Source organism: Hyperolius riggenbachi, chromosome 5 (genome assembly GCF_040937935.1).
Source record: "Hyperolius riggenbachi isolate aHypRig1 chromosome 5, aHypRig1.pri, whole genome shotgun sequence".
Classification (NCBI taxonomy): domain Eukaryota; kingdom Metazoa; phylum Chordata; class Amphibia; order Anura; family Hyperoliidae; genus Hyperolius; species Hyperolius riggenbachi.
In genome coordinates, this window is record NC_090650.1 from 447302636 (window position 1) to 447329168 (window position 26533).

At 50.3% G+C, this 26533-nt stretch overlaps 1 protein-coding gene across 9 annotated transcripts in view; it reads right to left on the reverse strand.

Moving 5' to 3' along the window:
- The window catches only part of LOC137519277 (DNA topoisomerase I, mitochondrial-like), a 194147-nt gene that overhangs the window by 6824 nt on the left and 160790 nt on the right, over positions 1–26533 (reverse strand). For 8 of the 9 annotated variants that reach the window (XM_068238193.1, XM_068238191.1, XM_068238188.1 and 5 more), the window contains 3 exons: positions 24680–24794; positions 15714–15841; positions 423–517 (listed from right to left, as the gene is read on the reverse strand). In XM_068238193.1, the coding sequence (XP_068094294.1) occupies positions 423–517; positions 15714–15841; positions 24680–24794 (338 nt within the window). Of the gene's footprint in view, positions 1–422; positions 518–15713; positions 15842–24679; positions 24795–26533 lie in introns of those variants that run through there. The other variant, XM_068238194.1, reaches the window with a different exon arrangement.

Genomic DNA, 26533 nt, shown 5'->3' on the forward strand with positions numbered 1-26533 from the left:
CTTCTGCTCCAACTCCCTGCACACACACAGTCATGTGTCACTGATGTCACACCAATAACCCCTCCCCCAGCCTATCACACTGCTTCTTCTTCAACTCCCTGCACACACAGAGAGTCATGTGTTACCGATGTCACACCAAAAACCCCTCCCCCAGTCTATCACACTGCTGCTTCTCCAACTCCCTCCACACAGAGTCATGTGTTACTGATGTCACACCAATAACCCCTCCCCCAGTCTATCACACTGCTGCTTCTTCTCCAACTCCCCGCACACACACAGTCATGTGTCACTGATGTCACACCAATAACCCCTCCCCCCAGCCTATCAGACTGCTTCTTCTATCCAACTACCTGCACACACAGAGTCATGTGTCACTGATGTCACATAGATCCCACCAACTACAAGAATAAAACTATTCTCACTTCTTGGTTTTTTCTGTGTTCCGGTTTTTATGATCTGCTTTTGCAGCCTTCAGTTCTTTCTTGGCTTCCTTTATCTGCTGTTCCTTGGTGTCAATCTGCAGAACAGAACACAAGATGTCACCCTCCTCACACAGTGGGTGATACGCACGTGACACAGCTCAGGAGGACCACCCTGCAGTACCGCTATTCAGGGGTGTGGTGTGTGACAGCCCAGGAGGGGCTACCCTGCAGTACTGCACCTACTTCTACTCAGCGGTGTGATCTGTGTGTGACAGCCCAGGAGGGGCTACCCTGCAGTACTGCACCTACTGATATTCAGGGGTGTGGTTTAAGTGTGACAGCATAGGAGGGACTACCCTGCAGTATTGCTCCTACTACTGTTCAGGGGTGTGGTCTGTGTGTGACAGCACAGGAGGGGCTACCCTGCAGTACTGCTCCTACTGCTATTCAGGGGTGTGGTCTGCGTGTGACAGCACAGGAGGGGCTACCCTGCAGTACTGCTCCTACTGCTATTCAGGGGTGTGGTCTCTGTGTAACAGCACAGGTGGGGCTATCCTGCAGTACTGCTCCTACTGCTATTCAGGGGTGTAGTCTGTGTGTGACAGCACAGGTGGGGCTATCTTGCAGTACTGCTCCTCCTGCTTTTCAGGGGTGTGATCTGTGTGCGACAGAACAGGAGGTGCTACCCTGCAGTACTGCAATTCCGGGGTGTGGTCTGTGTGTGACAGTGCAGGAGGGGCTACCCTGCAATACTGCTCCTTCTGCTATTCGGGGGTGTGATCTGTGTGTGACAGCACAGGAGGGGCTACCCTGCAGTACTGCACCTACTGATATTCAGGGGTGTGGTCTGTGTGTGACAGCACAGGAGGGGCTACCCTGCAGTACTGCATCTACTACTGTTCAGGGGTGTGGTCTGTGTGTGACAGCGGAGGAGGGGCTATCCTGCAGTACTGCTCCTACTGCTATTCAGGGGTTTGGTCTGTGTGTGACAGCGGAGGAGGGACTATCCTGCAGTACTGCTCCTACTGCTGTTCAGCGGTGTGGTCTGTGTGCGACAGCGCAGGAGGGGCTACCCTGCAGTACTGCTCCTACTGCTATTCAGTGGTGCGGTCTGTGTGTGACAGCTCAGGAGGGGCTATCCTGCAGTACCGCACCTACTTCTATTCAGGGGTGTGGTCTGTGTGACAGCACAGTAGGGGCTACCCTGCAGTACTGCTCCTACTGATATTCAGGGGTGTGGTCTGTGTGTGACAGCACAGGAGGGGCTATCCTGCAGTACTGCTCCTACTGCTATTCAGTGGTGCGGTCTGTGTGCGACAGCTCAGGAGGGGCTATCCTGCAGTACTGCACCTACTTCTATTCAGGGGTGTGGTCTGTGTGACAGCACAGGAGGGGCTACCCTGCAGTACTGCTCCTACTGCTATTCAGGGGTGTGGTCTGTGTGTGACAGCGGAGGAGGGGCTATCCTGCAGTACTGCTCCTACTGCTATTCAGGGGTGTGGTCTGCGTGTGACAGCACAGGAGGGGCTACCCTGCAGTACTGCTCCTACTACTATTCAGGGGTGTGGACTGCGTGAGACAGTACAGGAGGGGCTACCCTGCAGTACTGCTCCTACTGCTATTCAGGGGTGTGGTCTGTGTGTGACAGCGGAGGAGGGGCTATCCTGCAGTACTGCTCCTACTGCTATTCAGGGGTGTGGTCTGCGTGTGACAGCACAGGAGGGGCTACCCTGCAGTAATGCTCCTACTACTATTCAGGGGTGTGGACTGCGTGTGACAGCACAGGAGGGGCTACCCTGCAGTACTGCTCCTACTGCTATTCAGGGGTGTGGTCTGTGTGTGACAGCAGAGGCGGGACTATCCTGCAGTACTGCTCCTACTGCTATTCCGGGGTGTGGTCTGTGTGTGACAGTGCAGGAGGGGCTACCCTGCAGTACTGCTCCTTCTGCTATTCAGGGGTGTGATCTGTGTGTGACAGCACAGGAGGGGCTACCCTGCAGTACTGCATCTACTGATATTCAGGGGTGTGGTCTGTGTGTGACAGCACAGGAGGGGCTACCCTGCAGTACTGCATCTACTACTGTTCAGGGGTGTGGTCTGTGTGTGACAGCATAGGAGGGGCTACCCTGCAGTACTGCTCCTACTGCTATTCAGGGGTGTGGTCTGTGTGTGAAAGCACAGGAGGGACTATCCTGCAGCACTGCTCCTACTGCTATTCAGTGGTGCGGTCTGTGTGTGACAGCTCAGGAGGGGCTATCCTGCAGTAACGCACCTACTTCTATTCAGGGGTGTGGTCTGTGTGACAGCACAGTAGGGGCTACCCTGCAGTACTGCTCCTACTGATACTCAGGGGTGTGGTCTGTGTGTGACAGCACAGGAGGGGCTATCCTGCAGTACTGCTCCTACTGCTATTCAGTGGTGCGGTCTGTGTGTGACAGCTCAGGAGGGGCTATCCTGCAGTACTGCACCTACTTCTATTCAGGGGTGTGGTCTGTGTGACAGCACAGGAGGGGCTACCCTGCAGTACTGCTCCTACTGCTATTCAGGGGTGTGGTCTGTGTGTGACAGCGGAGGAGGGGCTATCCTGCAGTACTGCTCCTACTGCTATGCAGGGGTGTGGTCTGCGTGTGACAGCACAGGAGGGGCTACCCTGCAGTACTGCTCCTACTGCTATTCAGGGGTGTGGTCTGCGTGCGACAGCACAGGAGGGGCTACCCTGCAGTACTGCTCCTACTGCTATTCAGGGGTGTGGTCTGCGTGTGACAGCACAGGAGGGGCTACCCTGCAGTACTGCTCCTACTGCTATTCAGGGGTGTGGTCTGTGTGTGACAGCAGAGGCGGGGCTATCCTGCAGTACTGCTCCTACTGCTATTCAGGGGTGTGGTCTGTGTGTGACAGCAGAGGCGGGGCTATCCTGCAGTACTGCTCCTACTGCTATTCAGGGGTGTGGTCTGTGTGTGACAGCACAGGAGGGGCTACCCTGCAGTACTGCGCCTACTGCTAGTCAGCGGTGTGGTCTGCGTGTGACAGCAAAGGAGGGGCTACCCTGAATTACTGCTCCTTCTGCCATTCAGAGGTGTGGTCTGCATGTGACAGCACAGAAGGGGCTACCTTGCAGTACTTCTACTTCTGGTCTGCGTGTGACAGCACAGTACTTCTGGTCTGCGTGTGACAGCACAGGAAGGGCTACCCTACAGTACTGCTCCTACTGCTATTCAGGGGTGTGGTCTGTGTGTGACAGCACAGGAGGGGCTACCCTGCAGTACTTCTACTACAATTCAGGGGTGTGGTCTGTGTGTGACAGCACATGAGGGGCTATTCTGCAGTACTGCGCTTACTGCTATTCAGGGGTGTGGTCTGCGTGTGACAGCACAGGAGGGGCTACCCTGCAGTACTGCTCCTTCTGCTATTCAGGGGTGTGGTCTACATGTGACAGCACAGAAGGGGCTACCCTGCAGTACTGCTATTCAGGAGTGTGGTCTGCATGTGACAGCACAGGAGGGGCTACCCTGCAGTACTGTTCCTACTGCTATTCAGGGGTGTGGTCTGTGTGTGACAGCACAGGAGTGGCTATCCTGCAGTACTGCTCCTACTGCTATTCAGGGGTGTGTTCTGTGTGTGACAGCACAGGAGTGGCTATCCTGCAGTACTGCTCCTACTGCTATTCAGGGGTGTGTTCTGTGTGTGACTGCACAGGAGGGGCTACCCTGCAGTACTGCTCCTACAGATATTCAGGGGTGTGGTCTGTGTGTGAAAGCATAGGAGGGGCTACCCTACAGTACTGCTCCTACAGATATTCAGGGGTGTGGTCTGTGTGACAGCACAGGAGGGGCTACCCTGCAGTACTGCTCCTACTGCTATTCAGGGGTGTGGTCTGCGTGTGACAGCACAGGAGGGGCTACCCTGCAGTACTGCTCCTACTGCTATTCAGGGGTGTGGTCTGTGTGTGACAGCAAAGGCGGGGCTATCCTGCAGTACTGCTCCTACTGCTATTCCGGGGTGTGATCTGTGTGTGACAGCACAGGAGGGGCTACCCTGCAGTACTGCACCTACTGATATTCAGGGGTGTGGTCTGTGTGTGACAGCACAGGAGGGGCTACCCTGCAGTACTGCATCTACTACTGTTCAGGGGTGTGGTCTGTGTGTGACAGCATAGGAGGGGCTACCCTGCAGTACTGCTCCTACTGCTATTCAGGGGTGTGGTCTGTGTGTGAAAGCACAGGAGGGACTATCCTGCAGCACTGCTCCTACTGCTATTCAGGGGTGTGGTCTACATGTGACAGCACAGGAGGGGCTACCCTGCAGTACTGCTCCTACTGCTATTCCGGGGTCTGATCTGTGTGTGACAGCACAGGAGGGGCTACCCTGCAGTACTGCACCTACTGATATTCAGGGGTGTGGTCTGTGTGTGACAGCACAGGAGGGGCTACCCTGCAGTACTGCATCTACTACTGTTCAGGGGTGTGGTCTGTGTGTGACAGCATAGGAGGGGCTACCCTGCAGTACTGCTCCTACTGCTATTCAGGGGTGTGGTCTGTGTGTGACAGCACAGGAGGGACTATCCTGCAGCACTGCTCCTACTGCTATTCAGGGGTGTGGTCTGTGTGTGACAGCGCAGGAGGGGCTACCCTGCAGCACTGCACCTACTGCTATTCAGGGGTGTGGTCTGTGTGTGACAGCGGAGGAGGGGCTATCCTGCAGTACTGCTCCTACTGCTATTTAGGGGTGTGGTCTGTGTGTGACAGCGGAGGAGGGGCTATCCTGCAGTATTGCTCCTACTGCTGTTCAGGGGTGTGGTCTGTGTGCGACAGCGCAGGAGGGGCTACCCTGCAGTACTGCTCCTACTGCTATTCAGTGGTGCGGTCTGTGTGTGACAGCTCAGGAGGGGATATCCTGCAGTACCGCACCTACTTCTATTCAGGGGTGTGGTCTGTGTGACAGCACAGTAGGGGCTACCCTGCAGTACTGTTCCTACTGATATTCAGGGGTGTGGTCTGTGTGTGACAGCACAGGAGGGGCTATCCTGCAGTACTGCTCCTACTGCTATTCAGTGGTGCGGTCTGTGTGTGACAGCTCAGGAGGGGCTATCCTGCAGTACTGCACTTACTTCTATTCAGGGGTGTGGTCTGTGTGACAGCACAGGAGGGGCTACCCTGCAGTACTGCTCCTACTGCTATTCAGGGGTGTGGTCTGTGTGTGACAGCGGAGGAGGGGCTATCCTGCAGTACTGCTCCTACTGCTATTCAGGGGTGTGGTCTGCGTGTGACAGCACAGGAGGGGCTACCCTGCAGTACTGCTCCTACTGCTATTCAGGGGTGTGGTCTGCATGTGACAGCACAGGAGGGGCTACCCTGCAGTACTGCTCCTACTGCTATTCAGGGGTGTGGTCTGCATGTGACAGCACAGGAGGGGCTACCCTGCAGTACTGCTCTTTCTGCTTTTCAGGGGTGTGGTCTGCGTGTGAGGGCAGAGAAGGGGCTACCCTGCAGTACTGCTCCTACTGCTATTCAGGGGTGTGGTCTGTGTGTGACAGCAGAGGCGGGGCTATCCTGCAGTACTGCTCCTACTGCTATTCAGGGGTGTGGTCTGTGTGTGAAAGCAGGAGGGTCTACCCTGCAGTACTGCTCCTACTGCTATTCAGGGGTGTGGTCTGTGTGTGACAGCACAGGAGGGGCTACCCTGCAGTACTGCGCCTACTGCTAGTCAGGGGTGTGGTCTGCGTGTGACAGCAAAGGAGGGGCTACCCTGCATTACTGCTCCTTCTGCTATTCAGAGGTGTGGTCTGCATGTGACAGCACAGAAGGGGCTACCCTGCAGTACTGTTACTACTGCTATTCAGGGGTGTGGTCTGCGTGTGACAGCACAGGAGGGTCTACCCTGCAGTACTGTTCCTACTGCTATTCAGGGGTGTGGTCTGTGTGTGACAGCGCAGGAGGGGCTACCCTGCAGTACTGCTCCTACCACTGTTCAGGGGTGTGGTCTGTGTGTGACAGCGCAGGAGGGGCTACCCTGCAGTACTGCTCCTACTGCTTTTCAGGGGTGTGGTCTGTGTGTGACAGCGCAGGAGGGGGTACCCTGCAGTACGGCTCCTACTGCTATTCAGGGGTGTGGTCTGTGTGTGACAGCACAGGAGGGGCTACCCTGCAGTACTTCTCCTACTGCTATTCAGGGGTGTGGTCTGCGTTTGACAGTACAGGAGGGGCTACCCTGCAGTACTTCTCCTACTGCTATTCAGGGGTGTGGTCTGCGTGTGACAGCACAGGAGTGGCTATCCTGCAGTACTGCTCCTACTGCTATTCAGGGGTGTGGTCTGTGTGAGACAGCACAGGAGGGGCTACCCTGCAGTACTGCTCCTACAGATATTCAGGGGTGTGGTCTGTGTGTGACAGCACAGGAGGGGCTACCCTGCAGTACTGCTCCTTCTGCTTTTCGGGGGTGTGGTCTGTGTGACAGCACAGGACGGGCTACCCTGCAGTACTGCTTCTTCTGATATTCAGGGGTGTGGTCTGTGTGTGACAGTACAGGAGGGGCTACCCTGCAGTACTTCTCCTACTGCTATTCAGGGGTGTGGTCTGCGTTTGACAGTACAAGAGGGGCTACCCTGCAGTACTTCTCCTACTGCTATTCAGGGGTGTGGTCTGCGTGTGACAGCACAGGAAGGGCTACCCTACAGTACTGCTCCTACTGCTATTCAGGGGTGTGGTCTGTGTGTGACAGCACAGGAGGGGCTACCCTGCAGTACTGCGCTTACTGCTATTCAGGGGTGTGGTCTGCGTGTGACAGCACAGGAAGGGCTACCCTACAGTACTGCTCCTACTACAATTCAGGGGTGTGGTCTGTGTGTGACAGCACATGAGGGGCTATTCTGCAGTACTGCGCTTACTGCTATTCAGGGGTGTGGTCTGCGTGTGACAGCACAGGAGGGGCTACCCTGCAGTACTGCTCCTTCTGCTATTCAGGGGTGTGGTCTACATGTGACAGCACAGAAGGGGCTACCCTGCAGTACTGCTCCTACTGCTATTCAGGAGTGTGGTCTGCATGTGACAGCACAGGAGGGGCTACCCTGCAGTACTGTTCCTACTGCTATTCAGGGGTGTGGTCTGTGTGTGACAGCACAGGAGTGGCTATCCTGCAGTACTGCTCCTACTGCTATTCAGGGGTGTGTTCTGTGTGTGACAGCACAGGAGTGGCTACCCTGCAGTACTGCTCCTACTGCTATTCAGGGGTGTGTTCTGTGTGTGACAGCACAGGAGGGGCTACCCTGCAGTACTGCTCCTACAGATATTCAGGGGTGTGGTCTGTGTGTGACAGCACAGGAGGGGCTACCCTGCAGTACTGCTCCTACAGATATTCAGGGGTGTGGTCTGTGTGACAGCACAGGAGGGGCTACCCTGCAGTACTGCTTCTTCTGATATTCAGGGGTGTGGTCTGTGTGTGACAGCACAGGAGGGGCTACCCTGCAGTACTGCTCCTACTACTATTCAGGGGTGTGGTCTGTGTGTGACAGCACAGGAGGGGCTACCCTGCAGTACTGCTCCTACAGATATTCAGGGGTGTGGTCTGTGTGACAGCACAGGAGGGGCTATCCTGCAGTACCGTACCTTCTGCTACTCAGGGCTGTGGTGTTGGTTCAAAAATCATTCAGGCATACACCGCCTCTGTCAGACTGAAAAATGCATGCCCTGCATCCAAGAAGAGCTGCTCCCAGCCCCTCCTCCTGAGTTTCCTGTTTGCATAATAAGTAGTAGCAGATTTGCATATGATTTGCATCTGATTTGAATGCAAAGTGTGCAGAAAATCTATTTAGGTGCTGTACACTGAGCTGGTGGTCATTTCAGATGCAGCCTTAGCGGTATGCGCTGGCGTTCTCCTCGCTGTTCAAAAATCATTCAACTTCTCCGTTTATGGTGCCTCCAAAGCCTCAATTTTTAATATCACAATGTATTTTCCATGATGTATTTAATATAAAAGACATTTAAAGAATATCCGAACATGCGCACTATGAGTCGACTCATGCGCAGATCGCTGCCGGATCACTGACTGCTGCAGCTTGTAATGGCTTATAGGAGAGAACAGAGGGGGCAGAGGTGAGCGGTGGGCAGGGATGGGCTTCCAGTTCAGAGGGACTCAAATTCGGAATTCAAATGAAGTATAATGACTTCAGGTGGGACCACAGGCAACGTGGGGTTAACCAGAAGTCTTCAGGAAGGAGGAAGCGCGATAGTGAGTCATGGAGTGCGGCTGTCATTACGCCTATGATGCGTAATAGAACATAATAGAACGCAGATGTCCCTGATGATTTCTGGGTAAGTTAAACCACATCCCTCTCCCCCCCCCACCCCCATCCGGCGTCATTAGATTTCATTTGAATTCAGAGTGTGAGTCCTTCTGGACTCTAAAGCCCATCCCTGGTGGTGGGCATGAGAACTGTCCCCTGTACATGTCTGCTCCACCCGTTCTTACAATCTTATTCACCTCGGATATCCTATAACTGCAGCCAAAGCCTAGCAATTGTGAAGCCATATTAATAATAATAATAACATTTGTGTAGCGCTTTTCTCCTGTTGGACTCAAAACTCTAAAGAGCTGCAACCACTAGGGGCGCTTAAGGGACCAGCCTGCAGTGTTAAGGAGTCTTGCCCAAGACCTGAATCCAGCTGAGCACATCTGGGACATCATGTCTCGCTCCATCCACCAACACTACGTTGCACCACAGACTGTCCAGGAGATGGTGGATGCATTAGTCCAGGTCTGGGAGGAGATCTCTCAGGAGACCATCCGCCACCTCATCAGGAGCATGGCCAGGCGTTGTAGGGAGGTCACACAGGCACGTGGAGGCCACACACACTACTGAGACGCATTTTGTCTTGTTTTAACCACTTGCCGACCGCACGCTTATACCGTGCGTCGGCAAAGTGGCAGCTGCAGGACCAGCGACGCAGTATTGCGTCGCCAGCTGCAGGCTGATTAATCAGGAAGCAGCTGCTCGTGCGAGCGGCTGCTTCCTGTCAATTCACGGCGGGGGGCTCCGTGAATAGCCTGCGGGCCGCCGATGGCGGCTCGCAGGCTAAATGTAAACACAAGCGGAAATAATCCGCTTTGTTTACATTGTACGGCGCTGCTGCGCAGCAGCGCCGTAAGGCAGATCGGTGATCCCCGGCCAATCAGCGGCCGGGGATCGCCGCCATGTGACAGGAGACAGCCTGTCACTGGCTGCACAGGACGGATAGCGTCCTGTGCAGCCCGGATCTCCAGGGGGGGCCAGGTAGGAGAGGGAGGGGGAGGATTTCGCCGCGGAGGGGGGCTTTGAGGTGCCCCCCCCCCCGCAACACCCGGCAGGCAGGAGCGATCAGACCCCCCCAGCACATCATCCCCCTAGTGGGGAAAAAAGGGGGGCGATCTGGTCGCTCTGCCTGCACGCTGATCTGTGCTGGGGGCTGCAGAGCCCACCCAGCACAGATCAGCTGAAACAGCGCTGGTCCTTAAGGGGGGGTAAAGGGTGGGTCCTCAAGTGGATCAGCCTGTAGAGTTTTTTTCCACTTTAAGAGTGCCACTCCAACTCCAGACCTCTATGGATTGATATATTTGATTTCCATTGATAATTTGTGTGATTTTGTTGTCAGGACATTTATTCATGTAACGAATGAAGTATTTAATAAGAAGGTTTCATTCATTTGAGCAGCGTATGAAGGAATGACTCTACCAACCAGGTAGCTCAGAGCACGGCTCCGTGTGGCTGCATAGTGAATGTGGCCGTAGCCTAACGCTGGGAGCTTCTGATTGGCTCATGCGGGTCATGTGGGGAGCGGGCTGGAGGAGTCTCCGCAATTGGCTGAAACTAGAAGCCCATGTTGTGTGTGGTCAGGAAAGATCACATGGTGATGTGATGTCAAGGAAGGGGGGCGGGTAATACTCCCGGCAAGTGACAGCTCTGATAGGTGAAAACCTATCCCAAGTGGCATACATACAGAGTGCTGCACCATGGGAAATGTAGTGCTGTGCTTGCGGCGGTGATTGGAGGATATAACCAGCCACACCGGCGGCCAAGATTTAAAGTGACATCATGCCAATATTTAAATTGCCAAATCATGCCGCGTATAATAGGCGGCAGGAGCCATTTGGAAGCAAATAAAGAGCAGTAAGGTTAAGGCAATGTGGATTAAGATGCTGTCTAACATCCCAAACCCATTTAAAATCCCAGCAGAGATAGGCATAAACAGGACATACAAAAAGCATCAAATAAGCGTGCTGATACAAAAGATGAATGGTAAAGGTGAACTTGGGTAAAAACAGAGTAAAACAGGGTATAGGTGACCTTAGTGTGAGGCAAATGAAACAAGCTGTTGTAATACTGCATATGCAAAAACCTATATTGAATGGATTACACAGTTCCCAGCGCCATCTAGTGGACATTACACAAACAGAAACAAAATCCCCAAAGGAACTAAAAACAATCATGAGTTATCAATAAAACAATTCAGATTAAAATCACAATTCAGGCCATTTGATCTCAGTCTTTAGACTAAAACTCAAATTTGTCCCAAGCGTAAAACCGTTCCCTTATTTTGTTGTGTCCCCTCCAATCGTTCTTAAATTGATCGATAACAGAATTTTAGTTGGGAGGGGTCCTTGTGGCAATCCGTGAAATGATTGGGGATCGAATATGATCCACCTCCCCTTTACATATATTATGTTTATATAGTCTATGTTTAAAGGAATACTGTAGGGGGGGGGATTGGGGGAAAATGAGTTGAACTTACACATCCTGTACCCGTGCAGCCACTCACCGATGCTCCGCCCCCCGCATACATCCTGTGACCGCGCAGCCACTCACCGATGCTCCGCCCCCCGCCTCCGGTTCACTTCTGGAATTTCAGACTTTGAAGTCAAAAAACCACTGCGCCTGCGTTGCCGTGTCCTTAATCCCACTGATGTCACCAGGAGCGTACTGCGCATACACAGACCATACTGGGCCTGCGCAGTACACTCCTGGTGACATCAGCGGGAGCGAGGACACGGCAACGCAGGCGCAGTGGTTTTCAGACTTTAAAGAGAACCTGTACTGAGTAAAATTATTTAAAATAAACACATGAGGTAACTTCAAATGAACATTACATAGTTACCTTGCCATCAGTTCCTCTCAGAAGCTCACCATTTTCTTCTGACAATAATCCCTTCCAGTTCTGACAACATTTTGTCAGAACTGAAATATATCAGTTGCTGTCAGTTATATATCAGTTGCTGTCAGTTACAGCTGAGAGGAGAACTGATGTGTCCATGTTTCCCTATGGCTCAAGTGGGTGATGTTACAGTTTAACAGTGTGCTGACCAGAAAGCTGTTATGGGTAATGGCCATTTTCAAAATGGAGGATGGAGAATTCCATTGATCACAGTGGACAAACAGGACGCAGGACAGGAGAAAGACACTGAGGAGTAGACTACACAGGAGGTAAGTATGACTTGTGTATGCTTATTTTGACTTTTAATGTTCAGTTCAGGTTTTCTTTAAAGTCTGAAATTCCAGAAGTGAACCAGAGGCGGGGCGGAGCATCGGTGAGTGGCTGTGCGGGCACAGGATGTCTGCGGGGGCGGAGCATTGGTGAGTGGCTGCGCGGGCACAGGATGTCTGCGGGGGCGGAGCATTGGTGAGTGGCTGCGCGGGCACAGGATGTCTGCGGGGGACCATTAGAAGCCCCGGGTAAGTTCAACTCATTTCCCCCCCGACCCCCCTACAGTATTCCTTTAAATTCTCGTTCAGTTTTTCCAACATTCTGTAGGCCACATGCACATTAGAGAAGATATACCACAAAAGTACTTACAGTTATAATATTTATCAGTCTTAAGGTGCGTACAATTATTTTCATGAAGGAGCCCGCACACAAACCGTAGAAGCAATAAACGTGAAGTATTTATTCTCCCATCACATACATGTATATAGATACACAGTCTGACCTGCTTAGGTCGACGCATGTTTCGGGGCCACGCGAGGGTCCCCTTTGTCAAGACAGATAGCAGATAAGACATACATCGTGTCACACATGCTACTGTCGCTGTAACGCCCGCCCAGCAGGAGGGTCTGACGGACCCATCGGCGGCAGTAGTGCGTGTGTATGCACCTTTAAACTGCTGGCCAGTAACCTTGCTGGGGAAAGATTCCTGTATTGTTGGATTAACCACCCTGGCGTTCTGATTAAATCGCCAGGGTGGCTGCGGGAGGGTTTTTTTTAAATAAAAAAAAAACTATTTCATGCAGCCAACTGAAAGTTGGCTGCATGAAAGCCCACTAGAGGGCGCTCCGGAGGCGATCTTCCGATCGCCTCCGGCGCCCAGAATAAACAAGGAAGGCCGCAATGAGCGGCCTTCCTTGTTTTGCTTATATCGTCGCCATAGCGACGAGCGGAGTGACGTCATCGACGTCAGCCGACGTCCTGACGTCAGCCGCCTCCGATCCAGCCCTTAGCGCTGGCCGGAACTTTTTGTTCCGGCTACGCTGGGCTCAGGCGGCTGGGGGGACCCTCTTTCGCCGCTGCTCGCGGCGGATCGCCGCAGAGCGGCGGCGATCAGGCAGCACACGCGGCTGGCAAAGTGCCGGCTGCGTGTGCTGCTTTTTATTTCATTAAAATCGGCCCAGCAGGGCCTGAGCGGCAGCCGCTGGCGGTGTTGGACGAGCTGAGCTCGTCCAAACCGCTCAGCTGGTTAAAGGACAACCGAGGTGACATGATGAGATAGACAAGTGTATGTACAGTGCCTAGCACACTAATTCCTAGGCTTTGTTCCTAGTTATTTGTTATTTGTTAAAATCAGGTATGCAAGTGACAGTTTCTGTCTGGGACGGGACTGGGTCAGACTATAGCATAACCCTTACCGATAAGTAATTACAGCCATAAAACACTTTCCTGTCATCAAATGGCTTCTGAAAACAGGAGAGAGATAAAATGGGTCAATAAGTCAAAGATATGAGCTCTGGCATATTTCATTGAAGGTGTCATTGAGCAGAGACAATGAAACAGTAAAAACCTAAAAACTAGATTTACATATAAAATCAAATTGTGGGATATCTAAAAAAAAAAAAAAGTCCTTTTTAGGAGAAGATCTGCTGCCCACACACTGCAGGCCGATTCCTGATCGATTTGAGCTCGAAATCTCTCGTCTGCTGACTCACCGCTGCCCCCCAGTGTATAAATGTACCCCTGTACCCCCTTGTGTGTGCATTTATATATTACCTGTCCTATGTCGCCCACCGTGTGGTGCCCATCCAGCTTCAGAATCCCCCGCAGGTTATTGTGTTCAATTCCATAACCTCCCCCCCCAAAAAAAATTTGTTTGCCGCCAGATGTTGATGATGTCACGCAGCGCCATCAACTCCGATCGTCTCCCCCCCCCCCCTCCCCCCCCACGTCTCCCCCATCTGCGTGATGCACATGCTTAGCCCTCCAGTATAGATTAGGTAGGTATATATGTCTCCAGTAGTAGATTAGCCAGGTATTGACTCCCCCCCCCTCCCCGGCTGTGTGTGGCAATCCCCCTTATCTTTCCCCCTCTGTGGGTGGCAATCCCCCCTCCTCCGTGTGTGGCAATCCCCCCTTTCTTTCTCCGAGGGTGGCGATTTCCTGCCCCCCCCCTCCCCCCCCACAATTTGTAGAAATCCCCCCCTTTCTTTCCCTCCGAGGGTGGCAATTTCCTGCTCCCCCCCACCCCCCGTGTGTGGCCTGGTTTGGATGTAAATACCCTCAAATTAAGCTGACAGTCTGCAGATAAAGCAACAGCCTGTTAATTTCATTTCACATCCATTGTGGTTGTGTACAGAGCCAAAAATGTTAGAATTGCTTTTATGATTTTAACTCATGCAGCAATGTGATTATTATATAAAGTCAGCGCAGGTCTATAGTAATACAGCTTTCATCATTTTTTGGTATACAGGATCTTCGAACAAAAGGGTAAAGAAGCAAGGCTTACCAGATTCCAACAACCCACATTATAAGGTTGTAAACGAGTTTGATAGGTGGTCCGCAGAACTTTCAAATGGTGTCGTTTCACCAGCGATGTTGCACACTACAGATTCCTCCGGAATATAGTAGATATCCTGAGATCGCAGAGACTCACCAAAGGGGAGTCCAGTAGGATAGTGACATGAAAGAGATGTACGGCACATCTAAGTGTAAACCGTCTTTATTACATAACAAGTAAAACAATTAAAAACAAGGATAAAGGAAAACTCACATACGGGGCCCGTGCACTGGGAACCCCGAAAAAGTAGTGCGCATAAAATGGTCAATAGAAGACCTCAAATAAAATGGTGCCGCCTGTCGCCTTCCCGACCGGTTTCGCAATCTTGCGTCATCTCCCCTGATGACGCAAGATTGCGAAACCGGTCGGGAAGGCGACAGGCGGCACCATTTTATTTGAGGTCTTCTATTGACCATTTTATGCGCGCTACTTTTTCAGGGTTCCCAGTGCACGGGCCCCGTATGTGAGTTTTCCTTTATCCTTGTTTTTAATTGTTTTACTTGTTATGTAATAAAGACGGTTTACACTTAGATGTGCCGTACATCTCTTTCATGTCACTATCCTACTGGACTCCCCTTTGGTGAGTCTCTGCGATCTCAGGATATCTACTATATTCCGGAGGAATCTGTAGTGTGCAACATCGCTGGTGAAACGACACCATTTGAAAGTTCTGCTGACCACCTATCAAACTCGTTTACAACCTTATAATGTGGGTTGTTGGAATCTGGTAAGCCTTGCTTCTTTACCCTTTTGTTCGAAGAACCTGTATACCAAAAAATGATGAAAGCTGTATTACTATAGACCTGCGCTGACTTTATATATTCATTGCTTGTGTGGACTTTTGGACATTGTCCTTCTCGGCTGCGGTCGCCTTCTGCCTTGGCGCTGACACTTGTTTTTTAGCAATGTGATTATTGCCATGGAAACCATTACAACACATTTTTGTACTGAGGGACAGCCGCAAGTGATTGCCACGTATTGTATTGTGGGTGGGCTCCCTCCTTTGGAGGGTCGTACATTGCTTCAAGCAATGGCTCTCCTATTTCATCTGTTAGTTACATTCACAGGAGGCAGCAGCTGATGTAACCGTCATTTCCAGACCACATTGACCTACAATTATTCTGCACTGGGTCCTAACATGAAAATAGAAGCATACCTATGATATGTAATCAGTGCACACTGTAGTGCAGATCATTCTACTAAAAGGAAGTGAATGGTTTATGTCAAGATGAAATAAACCCCAATTAATCCCTTCACACAACAAAGAGTAGCGGATATCAATACCTTGGCCTGAAGATTCTGCATGGATTTCTCAAATGTCTTTGGTGGCGCCCTCTGGTGATTGCAGAGAAGAGCGACGGCTCGGTTGGCTCGGTTATAGGACAGAATTTTTGCAGCTTCGTTATCTGCCGCTGTTCACAGATATAAAGAGAAGGACGTGAGTATAATTCAGGAGATTCGCACACTTCAATCATGCTGATATCTGAAGAGAAGACTGCACAGCATATTAACCACTTAATGACAAGCTGACTTATAAAAAAAGGTCCTGCTATAGCCATCTAATGGCTCCAGGACGTTCTTATAAGTCAGACAGCGCTGCTGCCGCCCTGCGTGTGCACGTATGTGCGCTCCCGTGCGTGCACGTGCATTCCCGCACGCCCGTACGTGAACGTGAGATTAGTGGGGAAAAAAAAACACCATAGGAAAAAAAAACCTTTATTTCCAAATACTATATTGTCACCCTACTTTGTACTAGGGACATAATTAATATCTTGTGATAACCAGGACACCTAGGCAGATAAAATGTGTGGGTTTTATGCACAGTAGCAGTGTTTGTATTAAAGCTATAGGGGATGAAATTGGAGAAATAGTGTATTTTTTAATTTTTTCCTTGTTTCTCCCTAAAAATGCATAGAAAATAAAGTAATTACTGAAAACAAATATCAACCCCAAAAAGCCTAATAAATGATGAAAAAAACCAAGGTATAGATCATATCATTGTGATTAGTAGTGATTAAGCTATTGGCAAATGAAAGGGATGAGCACTGAAAGGGGAAAATCGCTCTTGTCCGTTAGGGTAAAAACCGCTCTGAGGTGAAGTGGTTAATCAAACACAGCCAATTATTTTATATAAGTTTACATTGTTCTATAAACTGCTCGGGGCACCTTTTTGGGGAAAAAGGGAGGCAGGGTTTGGTCTGAAAGGGGTGGGAAAACTTTATGACTCAAGGGCCATGTGGGATTTTCAAGTTTGATCGAGGGGCCGGACCAGAATAGAAGCGAGTGCAGAGCAAGAAAACGGGTGTGGTCATGACAGGATGTGGGTTAAGCTAACTGTAATGTACCAATGGAACGAAGACAGTGGGCCTGAGTTTTCTCCCAAAACAAAGTCAGGTAAACATAATGCGGCAACGTTTCCGACAAAATACACATAGTACGCAGCCTTTCCCACAAAATACAGCAGCGTTTCCCACAAAATACACATAGTACGCAGCCTTTCCCACAAAATACAGCAGCGTTTCCCACAAAATACACATAATGCAGCAGCGGTTCTGCAAAAAATACACTTACTGCGGCAGCGTTTCCCCCCAAAATGCACATAACGTGGCAGTGTTTAGCGCACACCCCCCAATACACAGCGTGGCAGTGTTTCCCCCCTAAAATACACATAATGTTTCCCATAAAATATACATAATGCATGAACGTCTTACCAAAATACACATAACGTGGCAGTATTTCTCACACAAAATACACATAATGTGGCCATGTTTCCCATAAAATATACATAATGCATGAGCGTCTTACCAAAATACACAGAACGTGGCAGTATATCCCGCACAAAATACACACAATGTGGCAGTATATCCCGCACAAAATACACACAATGTGGCAGTATATCCCGCACAAAATACACACAATGTGGCAGTATATCCCACACAAAATGCACATAATGTGGCAGTATATCCCGCACAAAATACACAGAACGTGGCAGTATATCCGGCACAAAATACACACAATGTGGCAGTATATCCCGCACAAAATACACACAATGTGGCAGTAAATCCCGCACAAAATACATATAATGTGGCAGTATATCCCGCACAAAATACACATAATGTGGCAGTATATCCCACACAAAATACACACAATGTGGCAGTATATCCCACACAAAACACACACAATGTGGCAGTATATCCCACACAAAATACACACAATGTGGCAGTATATCCCGAACAAAATACACACAATGTGGCAGTATATCGTGCACAAAATACACACAATGTGGCAGTATATCCCGAACAAAATACACACAATGTGGCAGTATATCCCGCACAAAATACACACAATGTGGCAGTATATCCCGCACAAAATACACACAATGTGGCAGTATATCCCACACAAAATGCACATAATGTGGCAGTATATCCCGCACAAAATACACAGAACGTGGCAGTATATCCGGCACAAAATACACACAATGTGGCAGTATATCCCGCACAAAATACACACAATGTGGCAGTAAATCCCGCACAAAATACATATAATGTGGCAGTATATCCCGCACAAAATACACATAATGTGGCAGTATATCCCACACAAAATACACACAATGTGGCAGTATATCCCACACAAAACACACACAATGTGGCAGTATATCCCACACAAAATACACACAATGTGGCAGTATATCCCGAACAAAATACACACAATGTGGCAGTATATCGTGCACAAAATACACACAATGTGGCAGTATATCCCGAACAAAATACACACAATGTGGCAGTATATCCCGCACAAAATACACATAATGTGGCAGTATATCCCACACAAAATACACACAATGTGGCAGTATATCCCACACAAAATACACACAATGTGGCAGTATATCCCAAACAAAATACACACAATGTGGCAGTATATCGTGCACAAAATACACACAATGTGGCAGTATATCCCGAACAAAATACACACAATGTGGCAGTATATCCCGCACAAAATACACACAATGTGGCAGTATATCCCGAACAAAATACACACAATGTGGCAGTATATCCCGCACAAAATACACACAATGTGGCAGTATATCCCGAACAAAATACACAATGTGGCAGTATATCCCGAACAAAATACACATAATGTGGCAGTATATCCCACACAAAATACACATAATGTGGCAGTATATCCCGCACAAAATACACACAATGTGGCAGTATATCCCACACAAAATACACATAATGTGGCAGAATATCCCGAACAAAATACACACAATGTGGCAGTATATCCCGCACAAAATACACACAATGTGGTAGTATATCCTGCACAAAATACACATAATGTGGCAGTATATCCCGCACAAAATACACATAATGTGGCAGTATATCCTGCACAAAATACACACAATGTGGCAGTATATCCCACACAAAATACACATAATGTGGCAGTATATCCCGCACAAAATACACATAATGTGGCAGTATATCCCGCACAAAATACACACAATGTGGCAGTATATCCCACACAAAATACACATAATGTGGCAGTATATCCCACACAAAATACACATAATGTGGCAGTATATCCCACACAAAATACACATAATGTGGCAGTATATCCCGAACAAAATACACATAATGTGGCAGTATATCCCGCACAAAATACACACAATGTGGCAGTATATCCCACACAAAATACACATAATGTGGCAGTATATCCCGAACAAAATACACATAATGTGGCAGTATATCCCGAACAAAATACACATAATGTGGCAGTATATCCAGCACAAAATACACACAATGTGGCAGTATATCCCACACAAAATACACATAATGTGGCAGTATATCCCGAACAAAATACACATAATGTGGCAGTATATCCCGCACAAAATACACATAATGTGGCAGTATATTCCGAACAAAATACACATAATGTGGCAGTATATCCCGAACAAAATACACATAATGTGGCAGTATATCCCACACAAAATACACACAATGTGGCAGTATATCCCGCACAAAATACACATAATGTGGCAGTATATCCCGCACAAAATACACATAATGAGGCAGTATATCCCGCACAAAATACACACAATGTGGCAGTATATCCCACACAAAATACACATAATGTGGCAGTATATCCCGAACAAAATACACATAATGAGGCAGTATATGCCACACAAAATACACACAATGTGGCAGTATATCCCACACAAAATACACATAATGTGGCAGTATATCCCACACAAAATACACACAATGTGGCAGTATATCCCGCACAAAATACACATAATGTGGCAGTATATCCCGCACAAAATACACATAATGTGGCAGTATATCCCGCACAAAATACACACAATGTGGCAGTATATCCCACACAAAATACACATAATGTGGCAGTATATCCCGAACAAAATACACATAATGTGGCAGTATATCCCGCACAAAACACACATAATGTGGCAGTATATCCCGAACAAAATACACATAATGTGGCAGTATATCCCGCACAAAATACACATAATGTGGCAGTATATTCCGAACAAAATACACATAATGTGGCAGTATATCCCGAACAAAATACACATAATGTGGCAGTATATCCCACACAAAATACACACAATGTGGCAGTATATCCCGCACAAAATACACATAATGTGGCAGTATATCCCGCACAAAATACACATAATGAGGCAGTATATCCCGCACAAAATACACATAATGAGGCAGTATATCCCGCACAAAATACACACAATGTGGCAGTATATCCCACACAAAATACACATAATGTGGCAGTATATCCCACACAAAATACACACAATGTGGCAGTATATCCCGCACAAAATACACATAATGTGGCAGTATATCCCGCACAAAATACACATAATGAGGCAGTATATCCTGCACAAAATACACACAATGTGGCAGTATATCCCGCACAAAATACACATAACGTGGCAGTATATCCCGCACAAAATACACACAATGTGGCCATGTTTCTCATAAAATACACATAATGTGGCAAGTCAGATGGAAGAAGCCCTAGGAGCATGCATCACTCGGTTATACGTACGCCTCCCTAGGCATCATTATTCGGGGTTCCCAGTAGCATGCTACATCCTGTCCAGGGAAATACTGCTCCTGTGACCTTCGGAGTGTTTCTATAAAATCTCGCAAAGCCACCTCAGATATGAGTGTTTAGACAATGGATGAGTTCACAGACGCACAATCACTGTCACAAGCATTCTCTGAGGAAATAGTTCCAGGTGGAGTGACATGTAGTTACTCTAGTGGGGCGGGAGAGGGGGGTGGAGTGGCACGTGATGAATAAGGAGCGTAACAATGCGCCCCGCCAACTTTTTATTGCATTCTGGATCTTTTGGTGATGCATTGTAGTGGCTGTACATACTCTAGATTCTCAGCAGAGGAAGCAGCCTCACGGATAGTCAGCTGGTTCTGCACACTCACCATTGGTCAGCTGGTTCGGCACACTCACCATTGGTCAGCTCCCTCGGCTAGTCCTGCACACTCACCATTGGTCAGCTGGTTCTGCACACTCACCATTGGTCAGCTGGTTCTGCACACTCACCATTGGTCAGCTGGTTCTGCACACTCCACGATGGTCAGCTGGTCCTCCACACTCACCATTGGTCAGCTGGTCCTGCACACTCACCATTGGTCAGCTGGTCCTCCACACTCACCATTGGTCAGCTGATCCTGCACACTCACCATTGGTCAGCTGGTTCTGCACACTCACCATTGGTCAGCTGGTCCTGCACACTCACCATTGGTCAGCTGGTCCTGCACACTCACCATTGGTCAGCTGGTCCTCCACACTCACCATTGGTCAGCTGGTCCTCCACACACCATTGGTCAGCTGGTCCTGCACACTCACCATTGGTCAGCTGGTCCTGCACACTCACCATTGGTCAGCTGGTCCTGCACACTCACCATTGGTCAGCTGGTCCTGCACACTCACCATTGGTAAGCTGGTCCTGTACACTCACCATTGGTCAGCTCTTTCAGCTGGTTCTGCACACTCACCATTGGTCAGCTGGTCCTGCACACTCACCATTGGTCAGCTGGTCCTGCACACTCACCATTGGTCAGCTGGTCCTGCACACTCACCATTGGTCAGCTGGTCCTCCACACTCACCATTGGTCAGCTGGTCCTCCACACTCACCATTGGTCAGCTGGTCCTGCACACTCACCATTGGTCAGCTGGTCCTGCACACTCACCATTGGTCAGCTGGTCCTGCACACTCACCATTGGTCAGCTGGTCCTGCACACTCACCATTGGTCAGCTCTTTCAGCTGGTTCTGCACACTCACCATTGGTCAGCTGGTCCTGCACACTCACCATTGGTCAGCTGGTCCTGCACACTCACCATTGGTCAGCTGGTCCTGCACACTCACCATTGGTCAGCTGGTCCTCCACACTCACCATTGGTCAGCTGGTCCTGCACACTCACCATTGGTCAGGCGGTTCTGCACACTCACCATTGGTCAGCTGGTCCTGCACACTCACCATTGGTCAGCTGGTCCTGCACACTCACCGATGGTCAGCTGGTCCTGCACACTCACCATTGGTCTGCTGGTCCTGCACACTCACCATTGGTCAGCTGGTCCTGCACACTCACCATTGGTCAGCTGGTCCTCCACACTCACCATTGGTCAGCTGGTCCTCCACACTCACCATTGGTCAGCTGGTCCTGCACACTCACCATTGGTCAGCTGGTCCTGTACACTCACCATTGGTCAGCTCTTTCAGCTGGTTCTGCACACTCACCATTGGTCAGCTGGTCCTGCACACTCACCATTGGTCAGCTGGTCCTGCACACTCACTATTGGTCAGCTGGTCCTGCACACTCACCATTGGTCAGCAGGTCCTGCACACACTCACCATTGGTCAGCTGGTCCTGCACACTCACCATTGGTCAGCTGGTCCTGCACACTCACCATTGGTCAGCTGGTCCTGCACACTCACCATTGGTCAGCTGGTCCTGCACACTCACCATTGGTCAGCTGGTCCTGCACACTCACCGATGGTCAGCTGGTCCTGCACACTCACCATTGGTCTGCTGGTCCTGCACACTCACCATTGGTCAGCTGGTCCTGCACACTCACCATTGGTCAGCTGGTCCTCCACACTCACCATTGGTCAGCTGGTCCTCCACACTCACCATTGGTCAGGTGGTCCTGCACACTCACCATTGGTCAGCTGGTCCTGTACGCTCACCATTGGTCAGCTCTTTCAGCTGGTCCTGCACACACTCACCATTGGTCAGCTGGTCCTGCACACTCACCATTGGTCAGCTGGTCCTGCACACACTCACCATTGGTCAGCTGGTCCTGCACACACTCACCATTGGTCAGCTGGTCCTGCACACTCACCATTGGTCAGCTGGTCCTGCACACTCACCATTGGTCAGCTGGTCCTGCACACTCACCATTGGTCAGCTGGTCCTGCACACTCACCATTGGTCAGCTGGTCCTGCACACTCACCATTGGTCAGCTGGTCCTGCACACTCACCATTGGTCAGCTGGTCCTGCACACTCACCATTGGTCAGCTGGTCCTGCACACTCACCATTGGTCAGCTGGTCCTGCACACTCACCATTGGTCAGCTGGTCCTCCACACTCACCATTGGTCAGCTGGTCCTGCACACTCACCATTGGTCAGCTGGTCCTCCACACTCACCATTGGTCAGCTGGTCCTGCACACTCACCATTGGTCAGCTGGTCCTGTACACTCACCATTGGTCAGCTGGTCCAGTACACTCACCATTGGTCAGCTGGTCCTGTACACTCATTGATGGTCAGCTGGCTCTGCACACTCACCATTGGTCAGCTCTTTCAGCTGGTCCTGCACACTCACCATTGGTCAGCTGGTCCTGTACACTCATTGATGGTCAGCTGGCTCTGCACACTCACCATTGGTCAGCTGGTTCTGCACACTCACCATTGGTCAGCTGGTTCTGCACACTCACCATTGGTCAGCTGGTCCTGCACACTCACCATTGGTCAGCTGGTTCTGCACACTCACCATTGGTCAGCTGGTCCTGCACACTCACCATTGGTCAGCTGGTCCTGCACACTCACCATTGGTCAGCTGGTCCTGCACACTCACCATTGGTCAGCTGGTTCTGCACACTCACCATTGGTCAGCTGGTTCTGCACACTCACCATTGGTCAGCTGGTTCTGCACACTCACCATTGGTCAGCTGGTCCCGCACACTCACCATTGGTCAGCTGGTCCTGTACACTCACCATTGGTCAGCTCTTTCAGCTGGTCCTGCACACTCACCATTGGTCAGCTGGTCCTGCACACTCACCATTGGTCAGCTGGTCCTGCACACTCACCATTGGTCAGCTGGTCCTGCACACTCACCATTGGTCAGCTGGTCCTGCACACTCACCATTGGTCAGCTGGTCCTGCACACTCACCATTGGTCAGCTGGTCCTGCACACTCACCATTGGTCAGCTGGTCCTCCACACTCACCATTGGTCAGCTGGTCCTGCACACTCACCATTGGTCAGCTGGTCCTGTACACTCACCATTGGTCAGCTGGTCCAGTACACTCACCATTGGTCAGCTGGTCCTGTACACTCATTGATGGTCAGCTGGCTCTGCACACTCACCATTGGTCAGCTCTTTCAGCTGGTCCTGCACACTCACCATTGGTCAGCTGGTCCTGTACACTCATTGATGGTCAGCTGGCTCTGCACACTCACCATTGGTCAGCTGGTTCTGCACACTCACCATTGGTCAGCTGGTTCTGCACACTCACCATTGGTCAGCTGGTCCTGCACACTCACCATTGGTCAGCTGGTTCTGCACACTCACCATTGGTCAGCTGGTCCTGCACACTCACCATTGGTCAGCTGGTCCTGCACACTCACCATTGGTCAGCTGGTCCTGCACACTCACCATTGGTCAGCTGGTTCTGCACACTCACCATTGGTCAGCTGGTTCTGCACACTCACCATTGGTCAGCTGGTTCTGCACACTCACCATTGGTCAGCTGGTCCCGCACACTCACCATTGGTCAGCTGGTCCTGTACACTCACCATTGGTCAGCTCTTTCAGCTGGTCCTGCACACTCACCATTGGTCAGCTGGTCCTGCACACTCACCATTGGTCAGCTGGTCCTGCACACTCACCATTGGTCAGCTGGTCCTGCACACTCACCATTGGTCAGCTGGTCCTGCACACTCACCATTGGTCAGCTGGTCCTGCACACTCACCATTGGTCAGCTCTTTCAGCTGGTTCTGCAGAGTGATGGAGGCATTGTAGGTCCTGAACACCTTGGCAGTCAGCCCATCCATCAGATCCTGGAGATGCTTGTTTAGTGTGGAGGTCTGGAGAGAAAATGCTATCATGAGTATAGATAAAGCCAGCAGACCACTTATACACAAGAGTCCCTCCTGAGGCTCCTGTTATCACTAAACATTTTATTCACTGAACAATAGTTGAAAAGCCATAATAAACCTTTACTAATAAAACGTCATGGAAACCATTTAAGAAGCGACAAACAACCAAAAACCCAATGGCAACAATGACATCAGAATAATGCAACACTCAGTTATGTTAGGTAATGACCTTGCCCTTTCATAACATGCTGCTGAAATCGCTATGACATTTCACTGTTTGCTGGACTACTTTTCCTCACGCCAATGCCCGCCGGCAGGATTTCTCAAAAGCTGCCCCCACCCTCTGGAACCCCCTTCCACCGCACATCAGACTTGCCCCATCCTTCAACACATTCAAGCAAGCCTTCAAAACCCACCCCTTTTAAATGAAAACAATGGAGGTTCTTTAACGATTTCACCATACACAGGATCTTGCTGCAAAATTGGCCAATACCGATTTACGCCTGCCTGACCAATCCCGACTGTTTACAGTAAGTCTGCACAAACGGGATACGGCCAGACACCCGATCCTCTCTGGGTCCACTCTCCAGCAAGGAATCTCTTGCAACTCCTCCCACGTACTTGTCTCACCCGCATATGGGAAAGAGAATTGGAATAAAATCTATGTACACCGGTGACAGCACTTTTGTAGTTTATGTAGTGTTCCTGCGGGCTCCTATATATTGGTAAAACCACCAGAGACGTCAGACCGAGAGTACAGGAACACGGGCTCGATCCGTGGATTCAAGCCATGCGATCCGGGCAGCCACACTCCGGTGGGCAGACATTTTTTGCCCAGGGACACGGAGTGTTACAGCTTAAATGGATGGTCTTGGATGATGTTCTGCCACCTGGGCGAGGAGGGGATAGAGACAGGTTATTGTTACAGAAAGAAGCTAGAGGCTTGAACAAGATGTTCACCATGAAATGCTCCTTTTGCCTCGCCGAGCAGCCAGGAGTCCTGGGCCTGGCCTGTCCACGTGGCCTGCAGCTGTTTCGCCGCCATGTGACTGTCCAATGCTGCTGCCCCGGAATGGCAACTCTACCTGCTGTAGGCAGGCTACCACTCAGCCACAGAGGAGATGATGCTGCTCCCCTCACAGTGGAGCTGGCTGCCGCATCTGGGCATCAGTGTCCTGCCACCACCAACGGTAAACCTCCCTGGCCTGTCCACCACTGCTGCCCAGCCGGGGTGCCCCCAGGCCCCAAATCCACCACCCAAAGGTGCCCCCGGGTGCACCCTGGCCCCACAGGGCCCCCACTGTATCTGCACCCTCATTACCCAGCCGTGCGGACTCAAAATCAGGAGCGCTACTCCTCGGGCAGCCTGGTCCGAGTGAACTCTGCTGTCCGCCTCCATCATGATGCCCCTCAGCTTTCCCAGTTGCTTTCTCAGTTTCTCTACTTTCGTGGACGAATCGGTGCACCTGTCTTGTTGGGAGCGTGTCGCTGTGTAGCGTCCAGTGCCGAAAATGGCAGCACTCAGATCAGCTCTCAGGCTGCACCTCCAGTCCCACTCTGTTCCTGCTATCAGTGTATGCTTTGCTATGTTTGTATTTACATTAACTGTACGTGTATGCTGTAATGCTCTGTTTTGCTTTTTATTTTTGCTTTTATATTTTATACGTATGACCCATGCTTGACTGCATGTGATTCTGCACTCTGCTTAATTGTACGCACAAGCTGTA